Source organism: Sebastes umbrosus, chromosome 11 (genome assembly GCF_015220745.1).
Source record: "Sebastes umbrosus isolate fSebUmb1 chromosome 11, fSebUmb1.pri, whole genome shotgun sequence".
Taxonomy (NCBI): domain Eukaryota; kingdom Metazoa; phylum Chordata; class Actinopteri; order Perciformes; family Sebastidae; genus Sebastes; species Sebastes umbrosus.
Genome location: NC_051279.1, coordinates 14,681,562 through 14,695,059, shown reverse-complemented (window position 1 = coordinate 14,695,059; position 13,498 = coordinate 14,681,562). Strand labels below are relative to the sequence as shown.

The window sequence follows — 13,498 nt, the reverse complement described above, 5'->3', positions numbered from 1 at the left end:
AAAGAGATTCTTAGTCGACTGACATTCATACGATTTTGTCGACTAATCGATATGTAAAACTGAGTTTCTCCACAAAGAGTCACACAAAAGCATCACTTTAAATCTGGTGTTTACCAGAGATGTGCTCATGAGTTTCTTTGAAATAAGTCATTCAGCATGAAAAAAAAGGAAAAATTATTAATCATCTAAAGAAATCTTAGTCGTTTAAGATCAAGACGATCGATTAGTTGATTAGTTGAATAATCGGCGAAGAGGTTGCAGCCCTACAGTAGGTTTTAGTCTCTCAAAATAGTATATCCACATTTCCACTGCTAATGTTTTAACTTTCACTAGGGCTGGGCAATATATCGATATTATATTGATATTGTGAGACCAGACATCATCTTAGATTTTGGATATGTTAATATCGTAATATGGCATAAGTGTTGTTTTGTCCTGATTTTAAAGGCTGCATTACAGTAAAGTGATGTAATTTCCTGAACTTACCAGACTGTTCTAGCTCTTCTATTATTTGCCTTTACCCACTTAGTCATTATATCCACATTACTGATGATTACTTATCAAAAAGCACCAATGTTCAACCCTAAAATATCATCGCAATATTGATATTGAGGTATTTGGTCAAAAATATTATTATTATTATTATTATTATTATTATTATTATTATAGACATTTGATTTTCTCCTTATTGCCCAGCCGTGACATTCACCCCATTAAAGCCCTTTTTTGTGGTAACCACTTGATTGTCCTACAATTTAGTGCACTGAAACTACGCTATACTATAACAGGACAACGTGAGCCACAATACTGTGCATGTAACCATGTCCACACACATGTGTAAGAACATGTGTGTGCCTGTCCGTGTGCCCTTATCTGTTACTGGATTCGAGTGTTAGAAAGTGTGAGGTCCAGGGTCAATTCAATTCCACTCAGTCAATTCGGGAGATTAATTGAAATTCAATTCCGCTCACACCCTGGATATCCTGTTCCTATGACAGTGACCTTGACAGAAGCAGCCCACACCATATGCATGTGATTATTGTAGCTACACTGATGATAATTTGTTTTTTTCACCACTTGTAATTTATGCATTTATGTATGCAATTCCATTAACCAAACAATGCACAACTGTACTATAAATAGGAATGGATGTTTATCTGAAAAATAGAAATCTTGCATTTCTTTTGAAAACTGGAACTTATTTGGATTTCTGTTTTATAATTTCCATTCTCATCCACTCCCCTCTTTCTCTGTCCCTCTATCTCTCAAGTGCATACAGTACTACAATGTCTGCTGTACATGTGTGGCATGATATCTGCAGTCTGCTGCATCTATGTTTTATACATGTTTTGCCAATATACAGTGATCCTGCACCATTATCTCAAAAGCAACATTTTTCATAATTTATCTTATTTTTCATTTCAGGAAATGCTGTTTATTCTGTTTTATTTCATGTGAGTAAACTCTGTCTCTGTGTTCTTCATTTGTGCTCTCTTATCTCAGGGCATGTATAGCTGCTGTAGCTTTGAGGATGAAACAAAGCCAGGTGGAGCTAAGACCTTGTCCACTCATCACCACACTGCGATGGTTACGGTCCCGTCACAGCCACATGTTGTCTCGACGTCTATGACCAATCCAGTCATTGCGATGGCGCAACAGCAGCAACCACCGCAACAGCAGCAACCGCAGCCCGTCTACAAAACACCTCTACCGGGCTCTCCTCCCACCGTGGTGCATTCTGGGACAGCACTGGGTCCCTCGAACACCCCCATTGCTGGTGCACCCCTCCCTTGCTCCACCTTCCTGCCCCGGCCAGACCGCAGACTGGCTGTGGTGGATCGCTGGAGGCTGCCCAAAACAGCTACAGCCACCAACCCACTGGCTGTAAGGGGGGCCATCACTGACATGGGACCCTTTGCTCAGAAAGTCCCACCAAACTGGGCTTCAACTGCTGGAGGGGGTGGGGGACTTGATGGCTATAAGAGATACTATGGTCCCATTGACCCTGAGGGACTGGGGCCCTGCATGGAGCAGCAGGCAGGGTCCCAGACCCCCAAGACTATGCCCAGGGGCCACCCCCAGCCCCCTCCAGCCAGTGTGGCCTTCTATTCAGAGAAGGGCATGGACCACGGGGTGGGGAAGAGGGTGGTGGGAGGTGGCAGCGGAGGTCAGGGGAAGGGGGCCGTTAAACCTCTGGGCACTCCCAGATTGCCTTCTAAGAGTCAGGCCCCTCTGCCTCCTACACCCCCGCTGCCACACCCCTCTCCCCCTCTCCCCTCATCCTTCTGGAGGAAGCGTAGGCCTAAGAAGCCCAAAGAGCCTGGAGGGCCACTGTATGAGAACATTCTACCACTGGGGCGGAGGGGAGAGGCACGAGACGGAGTGAGGGAGGGAGGAGGGAGGAGGGCACGCCCCCTCTCTCCCCCGCTCTCACTTCCTGTGCCCGTACCCCTCAGCCCCTCTTACACCCCTCCTTCGCCCTCCGCATCTTTGCACTATACATCCTCCTCGTCTTCGTCAACCACCTCGTCTACATCCACGTCCTCATCTGGCTCATCTTCGCGCTCCACCTCTCCCACCTACTCTTACAGCTCCTCCAGGAGCACACGGGACAGGACTGGAGGAATAGACGGAGAGGATGACGATGACGACGAGGAGCTGACCGAAGAGTCGAGCCTCCTCCTTGGCAGGGGGAGGGAGAGGGAACGCTCAATCATCCGACCTCGTTCCTTCAGCCACGGGCGCCTGCCACCACCCATACCCCCCAGGAAACCACGCACATCCTGGGGTGACAGAGAAAGGGAACGGGAGAGGGAGAGAGGGGGAAGCCAACTGTCTCAGCTCCAAGAGTGGTGGGCAAGCTGGAGTGAGAGAGAGAGGAGTGGAGCGGGTGGAGATCCTGAGAGGCAAAAAAGGGAAAAGAAGAGGAGAAAAGAGAAGGAGAAAGAGAAGAAGAAGAAGAAAAAGAACAAAAAGAGGAAAAAGAGGGAAGAAAGGGAAAGAGAGCGAGAGAGAGAAAGGAAGCGGCGAAAGGTGAAAAAGAAGAAGAAAAAGGAGCTGAAGACAAAGAAAAGGAAGAAATCAATTGGGGGAAGACGCTCCGAGCCAGAGGAGGGAGATGTAGAGCCAGAGAGGGAAGGGGAGGCAGAAGGAGAGAGGGAAGGAGGAATACAAGACTACTCCTCCTTCTCTGCCCAGTATCGGAGCACATTTGGGGAGAAGGGACGGGATTCGTGGGAAGGAGATAGGGAGAGAGGTAGGAGAGAAGGAGGAGATGAGGGCAATGAAAGGGAACAGGAGGACAGCAGCAGAAGCAGGGAGAGGCGTCCCAAATCCTCACGCTCTCATTCCAGACATCGTATCCCCAATAAGCGCTACCCCAACCTCAACAAACTCCCCGCATCAGTCAAATTTTGGGTGAATGGAAGAGGAGATGATTCTAATACTCCTCCAACATCCCTCCATCCACTCCTCCCATCCTCCAAGCGGAGGAGAAGTGGAGGGATGGAAAGAGACGACAGCGGTAGAGTCGGAGAGCGACGTCCCTTGTTAATGCATTATGAGAAAGATAAAGCACAGACGAGAGAAGGGCTTTCCTTCCCCGAGTGGGACTCTGAGGATGACGAGGATGATGAGGATGAGGAAGAGGAGGAGAGAGGGAGGGAGCGGGTGGGGGGGAGGCGAAGGAGAGCAGGTAGGGGGGCAGTGTCTGAGTCAGAGAGGGACAGGGCCAGGGCTGAGGACAGTTATTCAGATGAGGGCTCGTCAGGGGAGTTTGGCCGTTTTGAAAGATACTGGGAAGGGGGGCCAGGGGGAGGCAGCTCGGGAATAGGAGGCATAGGTGGAGGAGGCTGGTTCTTTGGCACCTACCCCTCCAGAGAGAAAGGGGGCAGTGTTAACAGTCGGGATGATTCCTTACTAGGAACTCGAGCAGAGGGATGGATTGGTGCTGATTTCTGGGGTTCAGGGCCAGGAGTAGGTTGGGGCTCAGGGGGAGGGAGTGGAGGGCTCGGCTCACAGTGGCCGCCGCCCCCCGCGGCCTTCCCTCCACCTCGGAGATACTGGTCTATGGACAAGATCCCTGTGAAGGGAGAGAGAAAGTGGAAGAGTGGAGGAGGGAAGAGCAAGGGGCGAGCTAGGGACAGAGGGGATGAAGCAGGACGGGCCACCATGTGTTCCTGTAGCCTTTACCCCCAACCCCATCCTTACCCACACCCCCACAGCCGCTCGCACGCCTCCCACTCCAAGAGAGGAGCCACGGCGCTTTCCCACAGCCAGGAAGAGCTTCTCCCCCACTGCCACAGCTTCAGCGGGGGTTCCCGCCCCAAGCCTCTGCCCCCAAAACCAGATCCCAGTCAGGCCAAATCAGGCAGCCAATCTAACCTCAGCCTCAGCACACAGCCCACAGACCATCCACCTCAGCCGTCACCATCGCCACCCCAGCCGTCCATGTCTCCCACCTCCCTCCCGATGCCCATCCCGCCTCCACCCTCCACATCCTCTGTCTCACCACCAGCAGGGGTAGGGATGGTCGGCCAGGGCCAGGCTCAGGCCTCGGCCAGTGCCAAACTCCAGTATCAGAGACTGCGCTCGGTGCCACAGCCACGGAGGTTCTACTCCCCCCACCTGCCGCTCAAAGCCAAGAGCCTGTGCTCACGCCGAGGGTCGGCCCACTTCTCCAGCCTGGAGAGCGAGGTATGACAGGGGGAGAGGAGAGAGGGAGACGTGGGAGCGAGCACCTCTGCTGTTGAGAACCGTGGTGCCACGGCAGCTGCAGCCAGGGATGACACCAGAGATATGGCTGCCTTGGTGACCATAGGTGATCAATTAGCGACCATCACTGCGGGAACTAATATAGACAGTAGTTCTACTGCTGGCACTACTCTGTGTGAGAGCAACGCCGCCGCCACCCGCTCCATCGTACGCGTTCTCGTGAGGGCGACAGTGAGACGCCACACAAGGGTGAGCTACATCCGTTTGGATGGTTCCCACGACGACGAGAGCGAAGGCGAGACTGCATCACCGGGGACGGCAGCTCCCGAACTTCTCCTCCGCTCAGAATTGAGCTTTGTGATGTCATCCTCGGTTCTCCTCCCCTCCCCGAGTCACAACTACGGATAAGAGTAGTCTCCAACTTGTGAGTAATGATGTCATATTTGTACACACAAACACACACACATGCACGAGCACACACGTACACACAGATATATGCTCAAAACGTCTCCCTCCCTCTGGCTATGAGAACACACCTCGGTGGGATGTGGAGAGACCCACTCTCTCCCAAAAGATGCCAGTGTTTGGTCAATAGACTCTGGCTCCCTGTCCTCATTGGCTGTTTGCTTTTGAACCGGATTGGTGGACTGCTTCTTGGCGTTGGAGAGACTGCCCCCTCTTCTTCCCTTTTGTAAATCAGTTGATATGAAAAGCAATGCAGTCAGCTCTCTCATGCACTCTGTCTGCCTGATCACCTTTCACCGGGCAGTGAGGACAGTGCTATTTGTTTGCCCTTTGACCTCCTTTGACACCATCAGACCCATCTAGCTCTACCCCAGGACCATCCACGTGATGTCATGTTTTACTAGAAAACTCTTTTAACCAATCAGATTGAACAGGAACCTCCTTCTCCTCCTCCCTGTCGGAGCTTGTCATGTCACCTCTGGTCCAGCCAGAGCTCGAACACAGTTGAGCATCAAAAGTATTTGAACAACAAAACTGAACTTTAAAAAGAGAAATAACAATAAGAACAAAAAAGACATGTAGCAGATTTTCTTTTACGTCTGTCTTTTCTTTTCTTTCTTACTCAGACTTTTCTCCCCCATGCCCTCTTTTTTATTCTCTCAATATATTTCTCTCACTGTGTTATTAGTGTTTTAATAAAGAGGAGGCTGGATGTGGCTAGTGTTGGAAGTGGGAATGATTCAATAGCAGTGCCAAATTTCCACTCGACAGCTTTTTAAGCGAGATTGGTTTCCAAGTAATTTGTTTTCATAGAGAAAGCACCATCTTTTCTTTCCACATGTGAACATAATTCACCATCATGTAAGTGGATCAAGGGGATGATTGGTGCAATATCTGTAATTGGCACTAGATGGCTGCATAATATTCAAATAAGCTTTGGAGACAATTGTGCAAGAGGCTGGTGGTTAAGTTTAATAATTGTAGCTACGAGATACTGAGGAAGGGGTGTGCAGCTATGAACTTTATTATTTTTATGAAAGTGGCCGTCAGGATTTATTCAGAGGAAGAATTGAAATCAAGTGCAGCGCGTTGTAAAAGCTCTCTTAGGATATTATTGTATTTCACTACTACAGTATACTGTACCTTGGCTGAGATTGTAGATTAAGGATTATATGAAGCACAACTTTCATTGTATTTTTCAGACACGCGTGCCACAGTTGTAACTGCACAATCTATAGGTACACTTGATGTTAACTAATGTTGCTATTGTGGACAATAAAATTCACTGTTACCAAGGTTCAAATAACAAAGTACCACAGATACTTGTGCTGAGGAAATGTTCTCTTACTTTGACTATTTCCTTTTCAGAAAATAAGACTGAACGATGATACTGTGAATGTTTAGATTTGAGGTGCATATACAATAGCTGAGACTTCACTGAATGCAGTCAGTAATAACTCCACGATTATCAGACGACTGTTTGACTTTGAGCAATATTCCCACCTTCAATGTGACAGCGATGCAATGGCACTTCTGTTTGCATCTGAGACATTGTAATTGTTTTTTTCCTCATTTTGTTTCAGCCAGAGTCAGATGTTCCACACCTTCACTGATTTTCTAATCTAATTTGGTCAGATGTGATCGTAATAAATGAGTTAAAGTCCACAGCACCTGGCTCTGGCTGACCAATATGAATACGAAATGCTATGTGTTCAAAGGGAGAGTAGTGTGAACTGTAGCATTGTACCTTCTGTGAGAAGCCATCTACTGTGTAACCTGTGCCAATGTTGCCAACATTGTAATGCATTCGCTCCATTTTCACGAGGTCAACATGTCCACCTCATTTCTCACACTAAGACCAGCCACAGCCCAGCTCTTCTTCTATTGTAGTTGAATGTAGCTTTGACATGATGTAGCAAAAGAACACCTACTTTTAGACTTCGTAGCTTTTTGGATGCTGTTGATAATGGCTTGAAGGAAGGGGGTTGGGGGAGGGGGGGTGTTGACCTGCTATGCGAGGGACTGTGCGTTGTGTTTGTGCATGTCGTCACAGATCGAAGGGTTAGTTGACCTTCTCAATTCCCCTTTTTGCCTCTCAATGAGGGCAGACTGTACCTTTTTATCTGCACATGGATTGCTTTGTTTTCTAGGTCTGCGTGGGGCAATTTCTTTTTTTTCAATCTTTGTTTTTAGGGAAATGCTTTTGCCGTTCCCCGTCCTTTTGGAAAGCCCCAGAATCATTGCATGTTTAGCTGAATGAAATCAAAGAGATTTGTGGTGGGAGGGTTGTGTCGCTCAATTGTAGCAAATGCTTAGGACCCAGGGCAGCCACCTTTCAGCGAGGTAGCACGCTCGCTCTACTCTGCACCAGAACAGTGGAAACCACGGCAACAGTTTGACTGCTTCCTGTGTAGTAGAACAAAGTCATTTTCACCCAATCAACAGGGCTTAAACCTGGTATGTCATTGAGCATTATTGATTTCTATTGAGGCGCTAATACTTAAGTCTGTGACTGCATGAACAGAAGTGACTCTTAAAAAACCCTCTGGCTTATTTTTGTTTTTATTTATTTTTTATTTTACGCTGATAAAAAAAGAATATATTAAAATATACTATGTTTTTGAGAATGTACCATGTTATACTGTGATTTAACTGAGATATTTTATTGTATTCAATTTATCATTTGAATTCTATCATTTATCTATAAAGAAATATATATGTACAAATAAATATATACATATATATACATACAGGTATATATATATATTAGTTAAGTTTGGTATATTTGGAGGAAGTGTTAGATGAAATAGTTTTAAATGTTTTAGCTTTGTAGCGATTCTAGACACTGAAATCATTTTTGAATTTCGATTCCTCCTATATGACTGTGAAGACATTAGTGCCTGTGACAAAAAAGACAAGTAAAAGTCTAAACTCTCTATTCATCTGTATCTACTATAGCTATCAGTCTGTCACTCCTCTCGTACTACCTAACATTACGTTTTGACACATCAGTATGTTTCTCTCACACAGTCTGCTGTCTCTTTTGCTTTCTCGTCTGCCGTTCGTTCTCCTGGTTTTCATTAACAAGCTATGAGCATCCTCCACCTCTCCTCTTTTTAAAGTTTTATCATACGCCGATCACATCACTTTAATTAACCCACCCATTGACCTTTTGCTTTCCTCCTTTGATCACTTTCTTTTTCAATCAGCTCATCCCTCTGTCCGTCTCTCACTTAGCAAAAAACAGAGACCAGTAGATACTGTGTTCTTGCTCCTTTTGACTGATTGTTGATGATGCTGATCAATTAATTGATTGATGAAATAACTAATGAACAATGTTACTATTACTGATGTGACTGAAGTGTGTATCTGACGACCATGCCACTGTAGCAAGTCTGGGCTGTACCACACCACCAGCGAGCAAATGAGGCCACAGTTGCTATGGCGTTGCCATGGCATTTTCATGGCGTTGCCATGGTGTCCTCTGCACCGCCACCACCTGGTGCCTGCTGGGTAATATAGCATAATGTCCTTCACTTTCCCCCCAAAGCACTGGTCAAAACCTGCTACGTTCCCCCTCTGCTCAGTTCGGACCTTAATCAGTGGAAGGTGAAATATTCAAACGCTCACTTTGGAAGAGAGCTGAGGGGCGGCGTGGTGGCGAAGTGTCTGCTGTCTATGCTGATCTAGACTGGACTGGTTTGGCTTGAAGTGGCTATGATAAAGCGTTGATATCATGTTGATCGCCTAATCTTTAAATCATCAGTTTGTGCTGCCCTGCATGTAATCCCAAAAAGCTCCATATCACTGATAGCCTCAAACCAGTCAGGACACAAGTGTGTTTCTGTGTATTTCTACTATTGAATGTGTGTGTTTTACATTGAGAGGGTACATGCCATTTTCCGTGTGTATTGCATGTGCGCCAATCATTCGTAGAAGCCCACTGCAGCATGATTTTGTAGTACTCTCCTTCCCTCTTCCTCTGTTTTTCCTCTCCTGCTATTTCTGAGAAACACACACACACACACTTTGCTGTGCATGCATATTTAACACACAATGCGTACATCACTCAGCCAATGATCCTCATCTTCCTCTAGCCCTCGCTAAGCTGCAATCTAAAGCATCGCCTCAAGTAGTCCGATCATCCAACACGGGCATGTGTGGCTTCAAAATGCAAGCCACGCACACACCATAGCTCTTCTAATTTCTTCAGTCTTTTGTATAAAATTTGGTTCCCAGATTTGGTTAGCGAGGAAGTTAAGCACATTCACTGTTCTGCCTGTTTTGAGCCGTCTGTCTCTTGAGTTTGCCGTATAGTCCTGCACTCTGCTTTGCACTGTCCTGCCCGTTCTGATCCATCAATTCCCGTTTAGAGTAGTCGGGTTCAATTTGTTTTACTTCGCCGACTTGCTCCTCTTTTGATTTACCTTGTTGTCCTTATCTGCTTTGATTTATCAGATTTACTGTACTGTCTGGGTCAGATTGTATGTGTTGAACAGTCCAGTCCAGCCTAGTGCAGTGTGCTCCAGGCCGGTGTAGTGCCTGAGTTTGTAAGAGATCCTGGTGCAGCCTCAAGCTCGTCCCCTCTCTCTATATTGGCCCGTTACCTGGGAAGCAATACGTGTGGTGCTCCAGAATTCAAACAGGGTCTTCATTGGCTGTATCGGCCGTGAATTATATCAAGGAAACACAGGAGTGCCACACGTTGTACTCACCAGGTCTAGGGTCCGCATGTTGCACCATGAAAAAGCTCATCCCACCACAGTGACAGGGCACATATACCCACAGAAACCAGTGTGTGTGTGTGTGTTTTCAGCATTGTACAAGGCCCAGTTCTGCTCTAGTAACCTCGCCGACACTACAGGCCTACTTATGGGTTGCTAAGGCGGGTTGCTAGTAGGGTGATGTTGCTCCTAGCCCAGACTGGTCTGGTCTATGCCCTAATTTAAATGTGTTAGTTAATTTGACATTGTCTGTCTGGGGTGGGGCTGGAGGGTCAGTGCTGCACTTACTTCCTGAGAATTGCTTCATAAAATATGATTCTCTTTAATTAATGCCAGTGGTGCTGTGTTTCCTTCCAATTCTTTTTGTCACAAATGCGATTATAAATAAGGGGCTTTGAGATTGTGTTTGTGCCGTGCGGGCTTGTGTGTGTGTGTGTGTGCGTGTGTGTGTTTTCTCTCGTGACAGTATTTTCCATACAAGCTATTACCCAGTCAGAACTCCTTCAAAGTAAATTTATGGAGAGCTCAAAGAGTAGTTTCTTTGGCATTCTGACAGGCAGTCCTCTGCCAGAGTGTGTGTGTGCGGTGTGTGTGTGTGTGTGTGTGTGCATGCTTGCATATATTTCTCAGAGGTTTCTCGGTTCTCGTCAGACTTTTTGCTTTGATCTGGCCAGAGCTGACCTAACATAATCCACTTCTTTCACCCTCAAAGAGAGCAACACTCCTAACACTCTGCCTCAACTCTCAACCTCAGTCAGAGCCACCTGACCAGCTCTGTTTCTACTACAGCAAACAGATGTTTCTGCTGATCAGAACAGAATTTTAAACAGGCCTGACCCTGATGCAGCTTTCTGGGAATTCATCCATAGACCTGGGTTGAATGATATTTGCATTTATAGCCTTTAGGCTTTTTTGTGTTTGTTTTGGAGTCAAATAGAGTGGCAAACACAGAAAGATAAGTGAAACTAAATTCGAAATAGTTTTAGCTTTCAGATGATTAGAGTGTTATCAGGCAATTAAATAGGCATTATCAGTCGCTATAAGCACCATAGATATGTCAACAGGGGCCCACTACACCCAATAGTAGGTTTTATCATCTATTCACATGGTAGATCACCGAAAGAAGGTCTAAAAGAAGACGACAGCGACCTTAAGCGACCATAGTAATCATGACAGGAGCAGAAGTGGAAGTCTAGCATAGACAGTGTGAAACTCCATGTGAGGTGGAGGTTGGGGGTGATGGATGGGACAACATGTAGTTGTCTTTGTGTTCACAAGCGTTTAGTTTCGCGTTCACTTTTGAAACGTAGTTATTTTAAAGGTCTGGTGTGTAGGATCTGACGGTATCTAGCGGTGAGGTCGCAGATTACAACCAACTGAAGTCTCTCCTGTGTGTCAAGCATGTAGGAGAGCTACGGTGGCCGACGCGAAGACACAAATGGCCCTCTCTAGAGCCAGTTGTTGTCAGAGTAGCGTAGGTCATTTGGAGCAGAGCCAGCGTATGTGTGTACTAGAGAAGTGAGTGGTGAAGCAAGAGAGAGAGAGGGTGGCGGTGACGGGAGCGAGTAACGTCATGCAAGTAAAGTTAACCGTGTTTGGTTTGTCCGTTCTCGGCTGTAGAAACATGGTGGTGCAACACGGCGGACTCCGTGAGGAGGACCCGCTCCCTATGTAGTTATAAACGGCTCTTTCAAGGTAACAAAAACACAACGATTCTTATTATCAGGTGATTATACACTAAAGGAAATGTAATTATTGATGTTATATTCCTGTTCTGACAATAGATCCCCCTAATTGTTACACACTGTTCCTTTAAGCCAAAACACAATGTTTTCCCTAAACTTAACTTAGTGGTTTTGTTGCCTAAACCTCAAGAAGTCTTAGTTTTGTTGCCTAAACCTAAAGAAGCCTTTTGTTTGTGTTCAAAAGGTAATGTTTCATGCAGTTTTACAACGTGTTGCTTTTAAGTTTCGCTTTCACGTTTAAAACGTATAGGGGTTTAACGATACGTTTTTACAACGATACGATACCTATTTTTGATTACCATGGCTCCGATACGATTCAAGGACAATATTTGGCACATCTAGAGCGATACGATACGATTCAGTGATTTGAAATCGATATAGTATCTTTTTTTGCCAAAAATTCAATCAATGTGACTGTGAAATAAATAGCTGGATACTGGACAGTACAGGTCAGGGATAAATTAATTATGGATATAAACAAGTAAACAACGATTAATGTCAAATACATACACCTACATACACAAATAATAAAAAGTGCAACTGCGGGACCCGCTGATTCAGTTCTCAAGATACAAGGCAGTGAAATATTTAACAAAAATGATAATAAACCAACTTCTGTTCAAGTTAAATGAACAGTGATTTAACCTGCTGCTTCTGTCCTCATTTTCAATATAAACGGTAGAGCAATAATACAGAGATGAACTTATAGTGATCAAACAGCTTGGGACATTAATCATTCCTATACAAACCCTGTTTAAATAATTTGCTTATAGTAATCAAGTAGTCCACCTACAGGGTTCATTTGAGGTTTTTTCATACATGAAAACATACGGGAAAACATTTTAAAACTATGTTAGATTAACGTTAGTTGAATTTCTGTTTTGTTTTTTACTTTACTCCTGTGATAATTTGCCTCGCGGACCGTCTGCTGTCCGGCTAGATACATGAGGCTGATGTTGCGGGCACATTGATATGATGACGGGAAAAGGAAAGTAATTTTGAAAAAAATAGAAAAACGAAGCCGCCCTCATCAAGTGCCGACTCATCAACTCTGCCGACCGGCTCCTCTACCGGGTGAGAGAGCGAGGAGTCTAGTGCGCCGTTCGTTTGCATGCACGCCATGGATGCGCGCTCGTGCTGCAGAGGGCAGAGCTGGCAAGCTGGCGCATGTCTGGAGAGTGAACCGGAGTAACGTTTAACATGTCTTTACTAATAAAAGTACTAAAAAACACTTTCATATAACGTTTGTTATCCTTATATACAGTACAATGTGCAAATCCTTAGTATCGATACAATCGATTTTTGCGTTTCAAATCGATTTTATATCGATATACGTCTCCTGTGAAGGACAACTTGCCGAGTACCTACCGATGTAGTTGGATCGTAGGAATATAAATCGATATATCGATGTAGTAGATGAATCGTTACACCCCTAACAATGTAGTAGGTGTAGTAGGCCCCTACTGACCCACATCTATGGTGCTTATGACGACCGCTGACGCCTAGTTTTGAATTTATTCACAAATACGACTCTTTAAAAAAATGCTGCTCAACCGAGCATGACAAAACGTCTAAACAGTACCTGACACATGATATTCTGATATTCTGTTGATGGGGGATATTAAATATGTTTTGTTCTGCTTCCTGTGCGCCTGCGATCTGCTAATTAGCCATGCTTTGTCAGTGTGATGGGCTAATGGCTAATTGCATTGTGAGGCCTCTGTGTGTACATGCAGTAATGACTTAACGCTCTAATAAGATTGAGTTACAAGCAGTTGGATCATGGTGTCCCCAAACACTGATCTGAGGTCAGTGTTATGCTTTTCTCTCTAATGGCTATGACGGCAGAGT

The 13,498-nt window shown here is 45.6% G+C and overlaps 2 protein-coding genes across 5 annotated transcripts in view; both read left to right on the top strand.

The window, feature by feature from the left end:
• The window catches only part of LOC119497380 (glutamate receptor ionotropic, NMDA 2D), an 89,956-nt gene extending 79,724 nt beyond the window's left edge, over positions 1-10,232 (top strand). For all 3 annotated transcript variants that reach the window (XM_037785468.1, XM_037785467.1, XM_037785469.1), the window contains one exon: positions 1,504-10,232. In XM_037785468.1, coding sequence (XP_037641396.1) covers positions 1,504-4,701 — 3,198 coding nt within the window. In that variant the 3' untranslated portion in view covers positions 4,702-10,232. The remainder of the gene's footprint in view (positions 1-1,503) is intronic.
• The window catches only part of prkcg (protein kinase C, gamma), a 35,671-nt gene continuing 27,191 nt past the window's right edge, over positions 5,019-13,498 (top strand). Inside the window, exon 1 of one of the 2 annotated variants that reach the window (XM_037785486.1) lies at positions 5,019-5,137. The gene's annotated coding sequence lies outside the window, so the exon portion shown is untranslated. The remainder of the gene's footprint in view (positions 5,138-13,498) is intronic. The other variant, XM_037785487.1, reaches the window with a different exon arrangement.